Source organism: Amphiprion ocellaris, chromosome 11, assembly GCF_022539595.1.
Source record: "Amphiprion ocellaris isolate individual 3 ecotype Okinawa chromosome 11, ASM2253959v1, whole genome shotgun sequence".
NCBI lineage: Eukaryota > Metazoa > Chordata > Actinopteri > Pomacentridae > Amphiprion > Amphiprion ocellaris.
The window spans coordinates 4,973,984-4,994,969 of record NC_072776.1 but is presented as its reverse complement, the minus strand read 5'-3'; the positions used below and the strand labels follow the sequence as shown (position 1 = coordinate 4,994,969).

Here is a 20,986-nt window from a genome sequence, read left to right as displayed (position 1 = left end):
ATATATATATATATATATATATATATGCATATTACATTTTATAAAGCACTTGTGTCTTGGGGGGTGGTCTCAGGGGATGAGCTCCCTCCAGGGATTCCCTCAGCCACTGGCCTTCTCAAATTCTGACTCAGGGCCAGCTCCTCTGCTTCCGTTAGAGGTGGTGGTGCTGGGCCACCTCCAATTGAAGTGGGCTGAAAAACGCAGTCCTCCGCTTCCCCGTTGCCATGGTGACTCGTCGAATCGGCGCTCCATTGATGCTGGCTTTTCAGAGTTGTGGTGCACGCGCTTAACTCTTGGTGAAACTACTCCAAGTTGATTAAACCAGCTCAAATCAGCTGTTCTGGAACCGGAAACTCAGAGTTTCCTATCTCAGAGTAGATCAACTCAGAGTTCAGGGTTACACTCAGAGTTTGTTGAACCTGCTTCGTGAAACGGACCCCAGTACGCTTCACCATTGTCTGGCTGGGGTTTGCTACAGGCTGACTAAATCAGAATGTTCTGCATCATATTTCTGAAAAGGGCTCAAAGCAAGCAATGCTGTAGAGTTACATCAAAGACTTTTTAAGGTTTAAAGGAATTATTTTCAGGGAAAAAAATTCCAAAATATTAAACTCTAATACAAAGAGGTGTGTTTTAGAGGTTTATTTAGAGATTGCTGTGAACTTCTTATGTTCTGTACAAACAGTATGTCTGGCATGTGTCTGTTCTGTCAGTTCCCAGTGTGAATTTATCACCAAACTAGTTCCCCTTGTGAATTAATAAAATTTAATTCAATTAAAGGACTAGTGTGCAGGATTTAGAGGGATGAATAACTGAATATCCCTCACTTCACCCTGCTTTTCCAAGCATGTAGCGACAAAAAACACAAGAAACCCTCTCTAGAGTTAGTGTTTGTTTTGTCTGTTCTGATTCTGTGTACAACATAGTGGGAAAGACCTGTTTCCTCTGTAGATATAAAGGACGAATTCTAAGATGACAAAAATTCCTGTTGTTGCTGCTAAAAAGCTGCTAATAAATGTTATATTTAATCTCTGCTAATGGAATCCTCGAAATCCTACATACGAGACCTTTAACTGTCTTGGAACAAGTCTATGTTTAGCGTAGTATCATACTCGTTCTGTATGGGAAGATTCCATAGAAATTTAGAAATTAGTGTCAGAAATCAGCAACAAATAACCTCCTCACTGCCCCGTCTTTCCCTACAAAGTCGACTCTATAAGTTGTTTGTTGCCACTCCTCTTTATTCACAACACTGTACAAAATCGGTCACAGAAAAACGTAGAACACTTTCTGGTTCTTCGCGTAGACGACCACAGAGCTTAATCCTGAAAGTGACAATCGTTCCAAAAGAAATAAAACATGCAGAATGTTATGTTGAGTTAAGAACACATAAAGGAAACAAGTAGCATGAAACATCGTCTGTTTGGTGAGGTGTAGCGTGGCGCCTCCTGCAGGATGTGGTTGGTGCTGTTGTTTTTCCGTGTCTCGCTGTGTTGTATTTAGTCCTGTTAGAAAGCCTCTCAGTGATCACAGCCGAACAGCTCCAGAGACACTCGGTGCTGCTCAGGCAAAGCTCTGCCGGCCACAAACAGCATGACGCTGTCGAAGTGGTAGTAGTGGTTTCCTACGATCACTTTCAGTCCTCCGGGACCGCACATGGCCGCGTCGACCTTCTTGAAGAGGGAGATCCGACGTTCGTTGGTTGGAACGCGAGGGCTGGCCTTCATGTCCACATCATAGATGTGTTCACCTGGAGGACAACAGGAAAACATGTCAGGAGGTTCTGGAGGTACCATGAAGAATTATCTATGCAACAGTGAAGCTTTGACCTGGTCTTTTGTGAATTCATTGAACCTCTGTCCCTTTAAGCTTTCAGTTTTTAGGTCAGAAACTAGATACTTTAATGTAAAAGCGACCTTCGGGGAATATATATATCTTTTTTTCCCCCCACATTTTAAAGGATTATATTTCTTTGTGATTCAGGTTTTAAGTACATATGGTCCTTGAAATGCTGGTGAAGCATTAGTTATGTGTAACCTAGAAAAGTACACGAGTGGTTCATAGAAGCTCACTGTAGGCAATAAAAATACATTCCTGCACAACTAAACTGCATTGTCAGCTACATTTTGAGGGAAATATGTTACGCTCATTTGTGACATATGACAAATGTGTTTCAGATCAACATATTTTGCCATCATTATGCCATTTTTATTTAATCGACTTTAAGCTCCTTTATACCAACCAATCATATGTTAGGTGGGACTTGACCAGAAAATGGAGGAGAAGCTTCAAATCTGAGGTGAAAGCGTCGATTTCAAGCTGAACTGTGACATTGTTCTAAATGCAACCAAGAGATGTTAATGCTTCACAAGTGTGTTTTTTCTGGTCATAATAGAAACTGAAGTCAAACAGATGAAAGAAGATGAAAAACAGTTTATCCATTTCTGTTTTATTCGTATTCGTAGCCAACTGTTAGGTCTCCCAGTACGACCTGATGCATTTTACCTGATAGACCTTCAGACATTTTCTCTATGGAGTTATTTTCTTGACTCTACTGTCTTTGGCTGCGCTGGGCTGCTAAGAAATATTGAAAATCTGAATAATTTCTGACTAAAAATCTACAGTTGTTTATTCTCTAAAACCTGTACAGAGTGTTATTTGTCATTTTTAGGGCTTTTAACTGCACAAAGATCAATCCACCTTAATCCAATATTTAGAACAATTTCTGCTTGACCATTTTTGATTTGCCTATTTTTTTTTAATTTAGTATAAAATATGGATATTTATAAAGTTATGTGTGAAATTTTAGCTTCATATATTAAATACTTTCTAGGATAACATGTCAGTCAATCAACTTCTACCATTTATTTTTTTTATGCTACGCTTGAGCAACAATATCTCAGCAACTTTTAAAGACAAAAGCCTCAAATTTTCTCAGTTATTTCTCTTTGTCATTGATTCTGACTCTGCAATATTCAACCATTAGATCAAATTGTCCCTGATTATTGTTAAGCTGTAAGATGAAAGTTGAATGGCACAAAACAACAAAGAATACTTTCTAAAAATAAAAATGACAATGTTTTCTGTGTTTTTTTTTTTATTACATTTCAGACAGTACTCAATATATGAGTCTTAAATTTTACCATTTTCCACGTAGTTTATAATAAAAGTTTCAAGCATGTCAGAGCTGGTGTATAACCTAGCCAGTCCTACAAGTGATTAATGAACTGTCACCTCCTGCATAATGTTATAGACGTGTTTGTACCTTTGATGAAGTGAGCGATGTGAGCTCCGGCTCCGTGTTCGCACATGAACGCAGCATCAATGTGGCCCTCGATGCCCAGCTCCTCTTTCACAGGTTTGGGGTAACCGTCCAGGTGGGTGTGGGGCTCGCCCACTTTGTAGACGTATAACTGCTCATCCTGTGGTAAAAAACAAGTGAATGCTGAGCTTTAACCTGGAGGAAGAAGTGATGTTAGCAGCAGCAGAGTGTGTGTGTGAGCGGTTACCTTGATCATGTAAAGATGACCGTCGTAGGAGAAAACGGTATCCACTTCACTATGCAGCTCCTTGAAGGCGCTCTCGATGGTGTCGGCCTTCAGTGTGTCGCTGCCCTCGTCTTTACGGAGGAAGTGGTGGCCTGCAGAACAAGAGAAGCACTTCAAGATGCTGCGAGTGGTAACACCGTTAGAAAATTGCTGTACAACGCACCCTATTTAACGATCACAAACAAACCCGCCTGAGAAGTCAAGAACATAAGACTCAGTCTACAAAGATCCAATGATAGATATGCATAGATAATAGAGTGTATATAAAAACTGATGTAACCTCTGGATCTAAAAAATAATTCCAGCACGGACGAGCCTTGAACCTGCATTCTTTCTAATGACCAGCAGGGGGAGACTCCTGGCTGCAAAAAGAAGCCTAACTGTATAGGAATCTATGAAAAAAATGACCCTAATTCTTACTGGATTTGTTAGCTAAGTAAACATTTTCCTCTTGACTTTATAGTCTAAATTGCTCATCTCAGATCTCCTTCAATGGAACACGGTGTTCATTTTGTAAATTATAGTCCTGTTTAGAGTAAAAAATGATAAATCAGAGTATGTTTGTAGCTGGCAGGTTGCTGCTGTATCATACTGATCCGCTACTCGTCTGTTACATCCAGGTGAAAAGACATAAAGGCAAGTCCATCTTTTATTTACAGTGTGTGATTTAGGCCACATGAATCACCTGAACAGAGCTTATGAAAGGCGCTCAGTTGTATACGGTAGATATTTACCAATTCAAGAAATTCAAACCAGATTCTACCCAACTATGCTGGACTTTGATCCAACTTAGGATCCAGTTCAGTTCTGACTGTTGTTAACCAGTTCAACCAGGATTCACCTTTACCAGCTGGTGACTAACTGTAGAACTACACTGACTTTAATGGTTTAACCAAAATATGGGTTAAAAACAATCTTCTACTAGCTGCATGTACAAAACATCATATTTGGTATATTTTGGTTAAATATTTGTGAGATTTTGAGCCTGGACAGAAAAGGAGAAGATGAGAATGTGGTTTATGTGACATTTTCTTGGTTTTTTTTTTTTTGCTGCATTGAGAGGATCAGTAGTGCTCTCATGTCTGTGTAATGAGATGGAACAAGGAGGTGATTAGCTTAGCTTAGCATGAACACTAGAAGTTATAGGGTAAAAAAAAAACAAAAACAGTAGATGGGCTTTGTCCAAACTACGCACCAGCATTTCTACTTTAACACAGTTTCTTGCTACAGGCGGACTATGAATGTGTGTTTAGGACCCATATTTTTTAAAATTCAGTATTTAATTACATTTAATTCAATATAAATGTACACTGACAGACTTCTGGACTGTCACATTGGGTATCCATTGCCTCCCTGTCCTCTACGCAATGGCTTCATGGTGCTGCTTATAACTGTGAAAATTATAAGGCATTTTATTGGTCAATATTTTATAATTTGCATGTTTGTTTTGAATTTAATGTCGAGATTTTGCCCCCCAAAAGCTACAAACAGCCCTGATTATATAGAATTTGTTCAATCTGCACACAAAGGGATGTAAAAACAACAAGATGCACAGAGATCTACCTGCTGGAAGTATTTAACTCATTCAAACGTAGTCTGCAGTCACATCTCACCTCTGAAGGCGTAAATGTTTCCAGCGTTGTCAGACGTGACGGCGTCCAGGTGAACACGGCTGCAGCGTTCTCTCTCCACGTGGTCGCTGTCGTCACCTGAAGGGAAGCAAACACAAAGTTCATGTTAAAGAAAAATTCATCAGCTCTGTGTTTGCTCTGTAAAGACTGGCCAAAACATGAGCAGAGATATTTTATCATCGCTTCATTCATACTGACAGCAAATCATAGCGTTACTGGGAACGTTGGAAGCCCAGAAGAAAATCAGTACATTTGTTTTGAACAGATGCTTTCCAAAGATGAATACAAATAAAACATTTCAAGTTTTAGGCAAAGGAAGGTGGTGGAAGGAGTGAAGGATGGACATGTAGGTAAACTAACCACTTCAAATTTGACCCATTTTAAGCGAAGGCTGCTTAAATTGCTGAAATTAACTTACTGAACTTGGAGCACCTCATGAAGTAGTCGCGGGCCTCTTTGGGGTATTTTCCGTGCACATCGCCGGTCTTTGGGTCAAACTTGGAGAACATGTGTCCGTGGAAGCAGTAATAGTGCTCCATGAAGCGGAAAGCAGAGGTGCAGTTGGGCATGGACTTGAACTCTTTCTTATCGACAGCCTTGGTTCTGACGTTGTAGTGAAAGATGTCGTCTCCTGCAGGGGAAAGAAATCACACATTGAAGTTTTATGAAGTTGTTCTTCAGATACCTTTCCTGTAGACATTCAGGAAGGAACATTATCCTGAAATGCTCACATCCTTGTTGAATGGACTTTAAGGGAAACCTTTTAGCTGCTCTAGATCCAGGAATGTCTTTGAATAAATGGCAAAACCCAGCACACATTCCAATTATTTGACCTTAAATTCACTGTGCACGTGTTAAGAGGCAAAACAAAACTGTTATGAACACAAAATGCATTCGGGTTAGGATTAGGGCATGCTTATTGTGGTCACAGGAGACCTAAATGGACTCTAACAATCAATGAAAACATACAGGTGAGATAAGCAAGGTTTAGTACAGTAGAAATGCAGTCTGATAAGGGCTGAACAGTGAAACTCTTCAGAAAAATATGCAAACATGTTGCATCTAAACCTGCTTCAAAGTGACTTTATCATATTTGTCTAATTCTCAATGAGAATATAGTCCAGTTGTTCACAAATTATCCATTGTTTTGCAATCTAAAGACCAGCCTCCATAGTGATGCTAGTTATCCAGGTTGTCTTCTCCTGACTAGATCTTTGCTTGTGTTGGATCTGCTCTCAGGCGTATGTAGCTTTGGATAAATGAAACTGTAGACTTATCAAAGCATGATTATTTAGTTTCCACACTGAGAGGTTGATAAGAATACAAACTTACCCTTGAAGAAGATCACGGAGTCTTCATCACATTCTGGCTTGGGACACTCCACGGCAGCATCCAGGTGGTCGGGGATTCCAGGGAAGACCTCCGAGATGTCCTTGGGGTATCCGTCCTCCAGTTTGTGTTGGTAGTAGCTGAACACTTTGGTGTCCTGCATTAAAGAGCCACAAGTCTCACATTAAAAGGGCAAGCTGTCCCACTTTCACAGAGCTTGGTGACTTTTAGAAAGGAGGTAGTGCAAGAAAGAAAATCTCTACATCTCATTTTGGAACTTGAAGTCCCTCCCCAGTCCAGCAGCATTTCTTCCTGTCTTCCATACATGTTCTTTCTCAATGTCCTCCCAGTATACTGTAGAAACCAGCCCTTTACTGTGTTCCTGCCAGCATTGTGTTATCAGCCCCCTCTGGCCTTTTTTCCTGCTTGTTTGCCTGTTGCCAAACTCTGCTGTGACTAGAAACGTAGGTAAACTTTGCTCACCAGAAAGAAGAACATGTGGTCGTGGTCGGCGGTGTTGTCCTCGTAATGCATGCAGAAGGCAGCGTCCACATGGCCCAGGTGGTGATGGTCGTCCAGCTCAGTGAAGGACTCGTTGGAGAGCTCTGCTTTGCCGTGGAAGCCCTTGAACAGATGGTCACCTGACAGGAAATACAGGAGACTTCAACTAGAATAATACACATTGCTTCTGCAGTGACGCTGAAACTTTGTACGATTTTCTCCAAAGGCAAGGCAAGTTTATTTGTATAGCACCCTTCATGTCCAAGACAATTGAAAATGTTTACATTAAACATTAAGAGCATTGCAGTGAGGTGCAGATAGTTAAATGATGTCGTGCAGATTTCATGCATAGGCGCATGAGAAAAGAAATGTTTTTAACCTGGATTTAAAAATGTCTACATTTGGTGAAAGTTTAGTCTCTACTGGCAGTTTGTTCCACTTGTTTGCAGCATAACAGCTAAATGCTGCTTCTCTGTTTAGTCCGGACTCTGGTCTGAACTAGCTGAGCTGAGTCCTTGGATCTAAGAGCCCTGCTAGGTTTGTATTCTCTGAACATATCACAGATGTATTCTGGACCCAAACCATTCTGGGATATGTAAACAATCAATTTGAGCTGAAATGAATCTGATGAGTTACATGAAGGAACTCACCCTTGAAGAAGTATGGGATCCCCAGTTCATTCACTGCAACAGCATCCATCTCCAGACCCTCACAGCGGTCGAGGACAGCTGTGGAACATCACAGTGATGTGGAATCATAAAGAAAGTGGTGATAAGAAGTGATAGCACATATGATTAATATGAAAGCAGTTCAACTCACCCGATGCATGTTCATGGTGTTCCCTGGTGGAGCAGAGCACAGAAAATAACTCATTATTTCACATCTTCTGTTCATTTAGCAGAGCATAAGCTGCCGGACAGTTTGCATTTTACATGTAATTCATAAAAAGCAGCAAAGAAAAACCAACAAATTCACTAGAAAATAATAAGAAAATATAATTATTGTTGTCTAAGCGTGAGACAGAAATCTCTGTTCAGTATTTTCACCTAACTTTACACTCAGATTATACTGTGTAAAATATTCAAACCCAAGACATAACTTTAAGGCTGCACTATTAAATCAAATGCTAAATGCTTGACACCTCCTCTGAATCCTTTTGCACTTTAGATCCAACCTGATCTGTATTTCTATTTAAGTCTTGTGGATTTAAAACAAGTTCATTTAAAGTTTTCATTACTTTTGAGCAATTTCCAAAGTATGCAGTTGTCTGTTTAGAATCTTATTATTCAATGTACTTTTGCTTCTTCAAGTAAAGTATAAAAACTAACTGAAAGAACGCTGAAACTTTGATTAAGGCTAGTGCTCATTTCTGTATTTCTGTTGCATGATACAAACTTTACAGATGTGCACTTTATATTTGCATTAATGATGTTACAAGATATCTACTGTAATAGATAACATAACAGAAATAAGTTTTAGGTCTTAACTGACAAAAAAACTATCAGCTGACTGAAAGCGACAAAAAACACAGAAATGTAAAACTTTTGTCTGTCCTTGTAGGTGAATGAAGGACTACTTACGCGTTGGTCAGTGCCAGAGCCAGGCAGAGACCCAGGATGTGGGTGAGCAGCTTCATTCTGAGGCGTCCTCTGGTCCAGGGGGCTTCGGAGCTGGGCAAAAGGTACAGAGGCAGCTGCTCCTGCATCCATTTATATATCAGTCCGGTTTACTTTGTCACGTTGGGTACTAAAGGAGGAGGAGTGGCAGCAGGTTCAAGACGCCCACAGTGTTTGATATGTGAGCTGTACCCCAGTCATCAGTGTTCAGAGCAGCTACCAGGAAACAGAGACCTGGACCAGCAGAGATTCAGAGAATTCAGACGACTCCCATTTCACTGGGAAGTCTGATCAATAGATGTGTATCTCATGTATTTGAGTGATACTGTACGTTAATGTTTGCAGACTACACTGTATATTTGTCACTTTCCAAACCAACAGAGATACATCAGATATTCCACAAACACTGTTGTTGTCACATTGTAGCAATTATAGACACCAGAGCATCATAGATTTATTAGCACCAAAGACAGATTGTTTTTTATTCGAGCAAAAGCTGACTGATGGTTTTAGCTGATGTAATATGACGAATATGACTGTTTATTGAGGTTTAGCACCTATTTAAACACAGCATAACATTTGAATACACTCTGCAGTACCCATACTAGCTTATTTTATTATTTTGCATGATACTGTGGCGTTTTTTTTTTTAGCTGTTTTAGTCTCATCTCTGACAAATATATTCCAGAACGTTCCAGGGGTCTGTTGGATCTGCAGCCCAGACCTGGTTCATCTCTGAGAGGTGACTAACCCAGTGCCCCCTCAAAAATAAATACAAACTGCTGACTCCTGCACTTTACAGTTCTAGAAAAAAATGTTATATAATGTTTTTAAAGGTGAACATTAACAGAGAACAGTGAGTTACTCATCAGGAGAATTTAAATGTGTGTGGGCTGCACTGACATACGTTCTTGTGAAAGTGAAGCCTGTAAAATGAGCAAAATGTAAAATGAGAAGTCTGGGGATTTGTTAAGAGTGAGTACAAAAGAAAAAATATAAGAACAATATCTTTTATTTACATAAAATAATTATGCATTTTGCTTATTTCATAAATTTAATACAGGAATATTGTAGAGATAACAAAATCTGCTCAGTCAAAAATATACAGACAACGTGAATTATCAAGTAGAATTAATCAGATTTTCTTAGTGGCATGACCTCTTTATTTCATGTGAGTGATTAGGATTGACTACAGCTGCTGACTCCTCTGAGGAAAATAAAATAGGGTCCATTTCATACATTCAATGAACACTGCCACAAACACGACTATTTAAAAATCTAAGCAGGTGAGTAAAGATTTGAGGAAGCAAATCATTGACTTTTAAAAAAGTCAGGAAACTCATCTGGAGCCATTTTAAGCAGCTACAGATCCCAAAATTACCTGTAGAAATAACTGTAAAGTTCCTGCTACAGATGTGTTACGTGATGGTCAAGAGTCAACCAAGAATCAACAGAAAAGAGATCTGCATGAATGATAAGCTGCTGGAACACATGTGTCAGTGTCCACTTGTGTGTTTTACATCATCATAAGCTTAGAGGCTATCATGCAAAAAAAAAAAAAAAAGCCCCGAAAACCTTGACTTGACCTTGGCTCGACTGAAATTAAAGGCCTTCTGCAGGAAAGTTTGTCATCAGATAAGAGAAAAATTAAAGTATTTGGCCACAACTACTCAAAATATTTTTGAAAGACAGACGATAAGGCTTTTAATCCCAAGAACACCATATCTAGCATTTAGCATGGAGGTGACAGTATCATGCTATATGGAACTGGTGCTTTCCACAAAGTAAATGGAATAATGAAAAGGAGAATTACCTGGTTGGTTGAGTTTTGGTGTTCCAACTAGACAATGACCCCAAACACATCAAAAATGTCAATAAAATGGGCTACATCAGGCTAGAATTGATGTTTAGTCTGGCCTCCCCAAAGTCCTTACTTAAACCCCATCGAGAACCTGTGAACTGAGCAAGTCTGTATCAGAAAAGCAACAAATTTAGATGAACTGCACCAATTATGTGAAGAGGAGAGTCAAAGCTACAACCAGAAACTTGTAGACAGCTACTAAAAGCGTCTAGTTGAGGTGAAATAGGACATTTAATGAAATATTAGCATTACTGTTTGTGTATTTTTGGCCCAGCAGATTTCCACAAGATCTATAATAATCTACAAAAGAACCAAAGATTGCTTTTGTTGTGACAAACACATGTAATTATTAATTGTGTGACTGAGAAGTTACCTTAAAAAGTTAATTTGGCCTTTCAAGGATGGCTACAGAACAGCTGAGGAGGGTTTTTTGTGCAACCACCATTGTAGAAACTTCAACATCTCCCTCAGTTAATTTCCATCTCACCATCCAGCGGTCCATTTCTGTCTCCTCCTATCCATTCTCTTTCGCTATCCATTTCCTGCTCTTCTTTTATCATCTCCTCCTTCACTCTCCATCCAACAAGCTTAGTCTTCTTTAAAATTTTTCCTCATCATCACTTCTTTCCATCGCTTCTCCTAAAAAGATTTCAAATATGGGATTCCTTGCACTGGAAAGTAGATACTTATTCTGAAATTCCTTCCATTTAACTCTGTGCTGTAAAACTCACTGGATCAAATGTGTCTTTATCTGGTGAAAATCAACTTTTTTTTACCTTGTTAATGTGCCCATCTGGTGTATTTAGATGCTGAAATAAACATCACGAGAGAAATAAGCAGCCAAACTTAATATTTCCACTTTTAAACTACAGTCGTTGTCTCAAAAAACACAGATTCAGATGTTTTCTCATAAACCCGAGGAGCCAAACCTGTCAACTTGTCTCTCTAATATATGTAGCTTATATGTGGCATCTATCACAGCTTGCTGTTGTGCAGCCAATATGATATTTTATGTTTTTTGCATTTTCACTTTTCATGAAATTACAAAGAATGTCCTTGAGGAGAAAATGATTGACAGTAAAATTACAGCAATATTACCTTTTTTTTAATTTTATTTTTTACAAGTATTTCATGATAACTTTCCTAACATTTTTGTCATTGAGGGATTTTATCTCAGCTTTCTCAGACTCTTCTATTACTTTGAATCTGACAGAAAGCCACAGACTGAGCAGCAGGTGAACCATTGTCTCCGTTATGTTGCGTTTGTGTTGCACGCAAATGACGTTAAGGGACTTTCGGCTCGCTGCGCTATGACGACTCCACCCACGATGAGGCTATATGGAAAAACAACTAAACCGAGACGAGCAGAGTCAGATACAATAGTGGCGAACCGTACCGTGCTGAGTAGATGCTTGTGGAATCGCGGCTATAGTGTTGATCATAAAGGAATGTATTAATGATAAACAGGAGGGAATGTTAGAAGGTTTTTTATATTATCATTAATGATAATATAAAAAATCTTGTAACAGTAGGTTTAGTGAAAAGTCTGAGTTTGTTAACCCTGAAATGAGGGAAACTCAGGGTTTTCTGTTTTACAAGGGGAAGTAGCTCAAACTAGAGACAGAGGGGTAACTAGCCTGTTTCAGAAAGAGAGGTAAGTAAAGCTTTTGGTTAGTGACTGTAGTAACGGAGTCTATGAATGTAACCTGGTTGGGACCAGGTTTATCTCAGTAAACCTTGAGTTACTCTCTGCCTCTGGCCTTTTTCAGCCACATATGTTATTTGATTTTGTCATTCATTCAGTCAGCAGGTGAGTTTTTGTGAAGCCTAGTTCTGCTGTGTGTCAAAATGTCATGTCCTTTGATTAATGGTGCAGTGGATGAAGGAGCAGCATTACTGTGCAGAGAATTAAATATTTTTTGGGAGATTGTTATCAGACTGTGCATAAATGTTGTTGCATTTCTGGATGGTTGTCTTTTATAGTGGTACTGTTTTACATCACAGTTCATAATCTACATCCACAACCTAATCTGTCCTTACATTTGTGGCATTACCAACTGCAGTTATGCTCTGACATCCCAGCAGATATTGTGTGTTGCACTGTGGTTCTTTGCAAATGGAAGTGTTTCCATATAATGTCTGAGGTGCAGAGCGCTTCAGTAAGGCAACTGTGTGTAGGAGAGGCAGGAAAGTGTGCTTGGCCTTGAAAGGGTTTTTACTCATCTTTGTGGTTTTCCCTGGACATAAACCTGTCAGAGCCATCAAGGAGGAGTTTCACAGGATTGCAGATCAATGATGTAGAGATGTGTAAAATTAATGTTACATTATATTCTGTTAATGACATCATGTTGCAATGTCAGATTGGGATTAGTAATTTTAATGTCTTTTAGGATTTCTCAGTGTGATTGGTTGCATAGATGGCACACACATCCCCATCACAGTTGCCTCACAGTGAAGCTGATTATGTGAGTAGGAAGTGCATTCACAGCATAAATGTGCAGGTAGGCTGCAGGTAGATTGAGTAGTTTCAACATGTTAAAGGCTGCATTATAGTTCAACATGTGTTATTCTCTGCACTGTCAAGATCATATGTGGTGCTGTATATATTATTTCTAGCGTGGAGGTCAAGTGGTCTGGTTTTGTTCATGGCTTGAGGATTTGTGATGAGTTTAACTTGAGCAATAGACTGCAATGTGCTAAGCTGCCTAAGGATTTTAACAATATGATTGACTTGTCTATGTTCTTCAATATACTCTAATGTATCCAGTGTATATTACAGGAGAGTTTGATGGTGTTTTGCTGGGTGATAGAGGTTACCATGTCAAGCCAGAGTGATGATCTTCTAAGTTGACCCCCAACAGAACTTCAAGCAGGCTCATTGTAGGACAAGAGCAGAGGTGTAGATGATCCTAGGTTTGGTGAAAGTTCATTTATAGTGTCTATGTCACCTCAGGGTCATTGTTTAAAGGGTCTGTGATATTCTTGTGGCCTGTGTTGTTTTTCCTTGTGTTGCTGCAAGTGGAGGAGAGCAACACTTTGCTGTTTAATTTGAAGATGCAGGTGATGATCTTTTTCTTTATTTCATACAAATGAAAGAGCTAGTTTAGTTTGTTTTTCCAATAGTTTACATAATTCAACTGTGAACATGCAGTCATGTCTAAGTTGTGTTGCAGTGTTTACATTTGTAGATGTGGCCTTGTAATATGGTGGTTGAAGTATTGCATATATTTATTAGTGGTCTGTGATTGATTTTGAGTCAGTGGTTTGTAAATTTGTGTTAGTGATAACTCAAAATATATAGAGGAAATTAAAGTATGGAGTTGTACATGAATGTCACAGGATGAAGTTGTAGTTTTTTGCAGTAACAAGATCTTGATTAAAGGATAGGGTTTAGTTTGTTGTCAGGCCAACCTATGAGAACTGGGTTAAAGACAACAAATAAATATAAAATTAAATCACATCAGTGTGTTTTAATAATGAACACTTCCTTTGGTAACGTAATAGCATATAGAGTTTCTGCAGTATATGGTGCACTTTTCAAATCAGAAACAGTAATTAAAGGTTTACAGATAATTTGTAAGGTATCAATAAGACATTCTGTAAGACATAGCATTTTTACAGCTACTGCTGCATCGCCTCCCAAACTCTCCTGTGTGTCTCCTCAGTGTTTCGACTCGCCGCTCTCAGCTTTCTCCGACTCTTCTATTACTTTGAATCTGACAGAAAGCCACAGACCGAGCAGCAGGTGAACCATCGTCTCCGTTATGTTGCGTTTGTGTCGCACGCAAATGACGTTAAGGGACTTTCGGCGCTGCGCTATGACGACTCCACCCACGATGAGGCTATATGGAAAAACAACTAAACCGAGACGAGCCGAGTCAGATACAATAGTGGCGAACCGTACCGCGCCGAGTAGATGCTTGTGGAATCGCGGCTATAGATCAGCTGTTCTGTTCCAACAGGGAGGGACGACGAGGATCAGCTCATTTTAGACGAAGCAACGGTGTAGAGTTTACACCGAAACCATTATTTTATTGAAGAAATTCTAAATATGTAACCTTGATACAGTTTTCAAATCAACAACCAGAGATGAATAAGTTGTATCTTTTTAATAAATATATATGACAAAGTAAACCAATTATTTCTAAGTACTTTTAAAAGCCATCATCACCAATCACTTAGAGGTAAAAAAATTGAGAAAATTATACACGAAAATGAACAGAAAGTGCAGTAAGGATAAAATATGAAGTTATGAAAGCACAAAAAGCACTGATTTGGTGTCTTTGACCTTCTGACCCTGTAAATATCTCCCTGATATACTGACAATCAGAATCAGAATCTCTTTTTCTGATTCCTGATCAGTGAATCATTGTGTTGGTTCCGTGCAGCTCTCTGGTGGATTCGTGATCTTTCAGTTTGTGAACTTGACGGACCTAATTGTCCTTCTTCGCTGTCGACATTCATGAACAAACAAAAGATGCAAACAACCAGGGTCATCTCTGGCTGTTTGGGCGAAAGAGGCCCAAGAGCTCTGGTTTCTGAGATGAAGTCTGTGCATTTAGATATCTTTGTTAAGAGGATGATTACATCTGATTGCTTTCGGTTTCAAGCCAAGGACGTTTCAATGGAACAGAATGAAAAAGAGACGTTGTTCTTCCTCCTCCTCTTTGTTTTGTTCCAGCGTAATTATGCTGCGATTTAAAAAGATACTTCAAATTCTGGAGACAGTACTGGACTAAATAAAGTCTAAATTATACGGCAGAATAATAAAGGATCAGAGCGAGAATGAAACGGAGAAAAATCAGCTTTGTGTTGATGTGTGAGTCAGACCAACGCTGCAGGTAACAGAAAGCCTGAAAGCCAGCAGCAAGTCCAGGACAGGTGTATGAACAGAGCTGCCTGGATGGCAGGTGTTCAGCTGTTTATTCACTACAAGCTCAGAAACACTCCTCCAGACTAATTAATTTCACATTTTCATCCCTTCTGAGGACATTATACCAACTAGCATTCATCTCCTGCCATTCAAACTGACCATGACTTTATGAGACTCTGCAGGTCCCACAACATGAGTAGTACTGTATCCCAAGTCCTGCATTCATCACTATTAGAATAAAGACTCTACCATCTGACTCAACAGAAAACAACAATGACTTATAATAACCTGGAGGGATTTTATAACTCATCTAAGAGATTTTTGCTGCAGAATTTCATCCTGACTTCCTTACTAAACCTTACTGATTTTAACTAGTTAATAAACTAATGATTTTTTAAAATGTTGTGCCTCCTTTCGGCAGATAAATTAAAATCTCACGTGTTTCCAGAAGGTGTCTTTCAATGTTCAGCTTAAAATACAGCAAAGATGGTTCACTTCACCATTACCCTGGATGTTCCATTTCAGTGTCTGTAGCTTTAAATACTGCTAGCCATGCCCCCTTCAGGAAGAAGACTCTCTGTGCATCTGCCTCTAACAGTTGACCACAAAAAATATTTAAATGTTTTCCTATTTTTTCCTGGCAGCTAAGACCAGGACTTTCTATCATTTAAACTTTCCATTCCATTTCACATGGAAATATCACCAAAATTAGCCCATTTTTAACCCTCGCATTGTCCTGCGGATCAAAATTGACGCGTTTTAAAGTTTGAAAATGTGGGGAAAAATATATTTTCACAGTGAAACTTCTAAAGTCCACATTCTCAACATTTTTGGGAAGTGTTTGAACATTTTTTTGGTGGAAAAAAATGTTTAAAATGTTTCTTAAGCGAATTTCGCTGGATTTTGGTTGATTTTTTTTGCGAATGTTCTTAAATAAAATATTAGAAGTTTTACAGATATACAGAAGATTTTTACTCATTTTTTGAAAATATTTACAAGAATTTTCTTGTCAAATTTGGGGGATTTTTTGAAAATAAAACGTTTAAGGGAAACTTTTAAAGAATTATTGGAATTTTCTTCCTGAAGGTTTTGCAAATTTTCAGAAATTTGGGGAATTTTTTTGCTGAATTTTTTCTTTTTTTTTTTTTTTTAAACTTTTTCCTTTTTCCATGTTATTTTATGGTCTTGAAATAACATAAAGTTGTAAAGTTGCACAGTGGCTCTGTGGTTAGCACTGTCGCCTCACGGCTAGAAGATCCCAGGTTCACGTCCCGACCTTCCTGGGATCTTTCTGCATGGAGTTTTCATGTTCTCCTGTACATGTGTGGGTTTTCTCCAGGTTCTCCAGCTTCCTCCCACAGTCCAAAAACATGCTGAGGTTAACTGATTATTCTAAATTGTCTGTAGGTGTGAATGTGAGTGTGATTGTTAGTCTCTATGTGTAGCCCTGTGATAGACTGTTACCTGTCCAGGTGTCCCCTGCCTTCACCCTCAGTCAGCTGGGATAGACTCCAGCCCCCCTGTGATCCTAATGAGGGTTAAACGGTATATAGATAATGATGGATGTAAAGTTTAGGGACCTTTACATAATAACAGGCTGTATGTGTATTTATAGGAGTGAATTGTATTTCTTTATTTGCGAGGATTCGTGGTGAGAAACCCGAACACTTCACTAATGTTTCTTCTTTCTGAGGCCTGAAGTTTCCACTGATAGAACAGAGCTCATTCATCCTGTGCAGTTTTTCAAGGAATTTGTGATTTTCAATCATTTTTAAATTGCATTAATACATGCGGTGGGTATTTAATTGGATTTTTGTGCATTAGTTTGGACACTTGAGTCACTGGGAGCAGCTTCACTTGTTGTTTCTGTTGAGGCTTGATAGGAGTTCTTATGAAACTGATCAATTTGAATTTGTTTAGGTTCACTACTTCATGTACATTTTGGTTTAAAAGCTGAAGGAACTCTGCTGATGAAGATCATGTGATTTGATTCAAAGCCCAAGAACAGAGCGGTGGAGGTGAAGAAAGAATTTTAAACCTGAATTAAAGCACAGTTTTCTCCAGTATGATGGTCAGTAATGTTAATTAGCCTGACTTTATCTCAGCATCACATCCTGATCAGTCCAGTGTTCTGTGGTTCTATCAGTAGAGTTCTCCCAACAGAAGAGTGTCATTAACTCAGATCTCCACTAGAGGGCTCTGCGGTTCTATGATTGACCTTCACGTATCAGAAATACCAAAATAAAACACACATTTTTAAAAATGCCATTTAACCCGCCTGTTTTCTTCACTTATGGGCACCCAAAAAAAATCTTGTTTCTTTGTCTGAAAAAAATCCAGAAGTTCAGCAAAAAAATTCCCCAAATTTCTGAAAATTTGCTAAACTTTCAGGAAGAAAATGCCAATAATTCCTTCAAAGTTTCACTTAAAAGATTTATTTTCAAAAAATCCCCCAAATTTGGCAAGAAAATTCTTGTAAATATTTTTCAAAAAATAAGTAAAAATCTTCCAAAAAAAAATCCTAAAAATATCTAAAGTGATTATATGTATATCAGTAAAACTTCTAATATTCTCTTAAGAACATTCACATAAAAATCTATCAAAATCCAGTGAAATTCACTGGATTTTGATTGATTTTTTTGTGAATGTTCTTAAGAAACATTTTTAACATTTCTTTTTATCCACCAAAAAATGTTCAAAAATGTTGAATATGTGGCCATCAGAAGTTTTACTGTGAAAATATTTTTCCCCCCCCCACATTTTCAAACTTTAAAACGAGTCAATTTTGACCTGCAGGACGACACGAGGGTTAAGGGCTGCATTTAGAAGGAGAGAAAATTATAAATCAAAGATGATCCTGAGCTTTACAGTTATATTTTAAATGATTACATGTTTTTATAACGTAAAGAGCTTTTTGTAGCTATAATACAACGTAGACTAACAGGACAGAAACATCAGGAGTTACGAGTCCTTATTAGAAGACGAGGGCTTGTTTCTGGTGTTTATTAGTCCTGAAGTGTGTGTCAGAATGTAAAGAATCAGCTAATGGGGTGAAAAGGTCATTTGTCATTTCACTGAGAGTTGAATTGTGATGGTGGGACGGTTCAGAAGATCTGGAGGCTGAAAGCAGCAGAAACTTCCCTCACAGGTCGTATAATGAAGGAATATTTAGACATAACAAAGAGTTTAGTGGGAAAACAACAAAAAAAACTCTTTTCATTGCTCTTCCACAGTTAGCAGACATGATTTCCTTCTTCTAACCCTTCACTTCTGGGCACCCAAAAAAATATTGTTTCCTTGTCTGAAAAAAATCCAAAAATTCAGCAAAAAAAATTCCCCAAATTTCTGAAAATTTGCAAAACCTTCAGGAAGAATATTCCAACAATACCTTAAAAGTTTCTTTTAAAAGTTTTATTGAAAAAAAAATCCCCCAAATTTGGCAAGAAAATTCTTATAAATATTTTTTTTTAAAAAATGAGTAAAAAAACTTCCCAAAAAAAATCCTAAAAATATCTAAAGTGATTCCATATATATCAGTAAAACTTCTAATAGTTTCTTTAAGAACATTCACATAAAAATCAACCAAAATCCAGTGAAATTTGCTGGATTTTGGTTGATTTTTTTGTGAATGTTCTTAAGAAACATTTTTTAATATTTCTTTTTTTCCACCAAAAAATGTTCAAAGATTTCCTAAAAATGTTGAAAATGTGAACATCAGAAGTTTCACTGTGAAAATATTTTTTTCCCACATTTTCAAACTTTAAAACGGGTCAATTTTGACCTGCAGGACAACTCAGTGTCACAATACAAATTAGATTTCATTGTCCATTTAGAACTTTACACTCTGCCTTTAAAATGTGCTGTGTGGAGATCAAAACGCTCATTTATGGAAGCTTATGTCTAAATTAAAGTTAAAAAAATATATATAAAACCAAAATTTCCTATTTTAACCCTCCTGTTGTCCTCATTTATGGGTGCCAAAAAAATATTTTTTCCTTGTCTGAAAAAAATCCAAAAATTCAGCAAAAAATTCCCCAAATTTCTGATAATTTGCAAAAACTTCAGGAAGAAAATTCCAGTAATTCCTCAAAAGTTTCCCTTAAAAGTTTTATTTTCAAAAAATCCTCCAAATTTGGCAAGAAAATTCTTGTAAATTTTTTCCAAAAATTACTAAAAATCTTCCAAAAAAATCTTAAAAATATGTAAAGTGATTTCATATATATCAGTAAAACTTCTAATGTTTTCTGTAAAAACCCATTTTCAAGCTTTAAACCGGGTCAATTTTGACCCGCAGCACTAAGTCAGTATTTTGACATAATATCTCACAATTAGGATTTAAAGCCAGAGATTCTGTTGAAAACAGCTTTTTGTGGTGTTCGTTTCCTATATTTTCTCAGAATCCTGACTTGAAATGTCAAAATGAGCGACATAAACAGTGTCCAGAGCATCCTTTAAGACGCACACCTCTTTACTTTGTATTCTTACTCTCAGAGTTAGATTTTAAAGTCTGATCATTGCGACTTAAAGTTGGAGATTTTGCTAAAAAAAACATTTAGAGATGATATTTTGATGTATTGTCTCAGAATTCCTACTCAAAATGACAAAACAACTGACTTAAAACATAAAAATAATTTAATAAGGACATAAAAATCTGCATTCCTGGTCAAAAATTAGAAATACTGTGACATGTTTGGGCAAAGTTGGAATATATGAGTGAAAAAAAAATTATATTATGAGATTTATTAACTTAAAAATCCACAATTTTGGCTTGAAAGATCCTAAATATCTCATAATTTTGACGTATCTGACTTTTTTCTGTACTTTTCTGATATAAATAGACTTAAAGTTGGATATTTTACTAAACATAACATTTTTAGATGATATTTTGATGTTTTATCTCAGAATTATGACTTAAAATGTGACATAGAATGAAAAAAATCATTAAAAACTACATAAAATGCACATTCTAAGTCAACAAATTCAACTTAGCATGACTTGTTTTGGCAAGAATATTATAATATTATGAGTGAAAGAAAATTCATATTATGAGATTTATTAACTTAAAAATTTACAATTTTCACTTAAAAAAATCCTAAAAATATCATAATTTTGACTCATCTGAGTGGGTTTTCTGGCTTTGCTCATGTTATCTTGAGTATATTAGCAGATGTTTAACATGTAATTTAGCATTTTTCTGTTGTTTTCCGATGTAAATAGACTTAAAGTTGAACATTTTGCTAAAGGTAATAGTTTGAGATGGTATTTTGATGTTTAATCTCAGAATTATGACTTAAAATATCAAAACAAATGATATACAACATAAAAATTATTTAAAAAGTACATCAAAATCTGCATTCTAGGTTAAAAAGTTCAACCTAGTGTGACTTCTTTGGGCGAAATTAGAATATTATGAGTGAAAGAAAATAGACTTTCTGAGATTTATTCACTTAAAAATCCACCATTTTGACTTGAAAGATCATAATTTGACTTTATTTTCTGGCTTTGCTCATGCTGAGTGCATTTGCAGATGCTTTGACGTGTCTTTTAGCATTTTGGTTGACATTTGTAGTCCTCCAGCTCCAGTCCAGTTCCTGGAACTCTCTCAGTCCTCTTTGTTCTGCTTCATT

The 20,986-nt window shown here is 37.4% G+C and overlaps 1 protein-coding gene across 1 annotated transcript; it reads right to left on the bottom strand.

The window, feature by feature from the left end:
* Window positions 1–1,220: 1,220 nt before the first annotated feature.
* hpxa (hemopexin a) lies at window positions 1,221–8,729 on the bottom strand. The gene is made up of 10 exons (XM_023279087.3): window positions 8,590–8,729; window positions 7,829–7,851; window positions 7,660–7,737; window positions 6,992–7,149; window positions 6,512–6,665; window positions 5,598–5,810; window positions 5,162–5,257; window positions 3,510–3,640; window positions 3,266–3,422; window positions 1,221–1,750 (listed from the first exon to the last, which is right to left on the bottom strand). Exons 1-10 carry the CDS (start codon window positions 8,712–8,714, stop codon window positions 1,521–1,523), a joined length of 1,365 nt encoding a protein of 454 aa, XP_023134855.3. The 5' UTR covers window positions 8,715–8,729; the 3' UTR covers window positions 1,221–1,520.
* Between the last annotated feature and the right edge of the window lie 12,257 nt (window positions 8,730–20,986).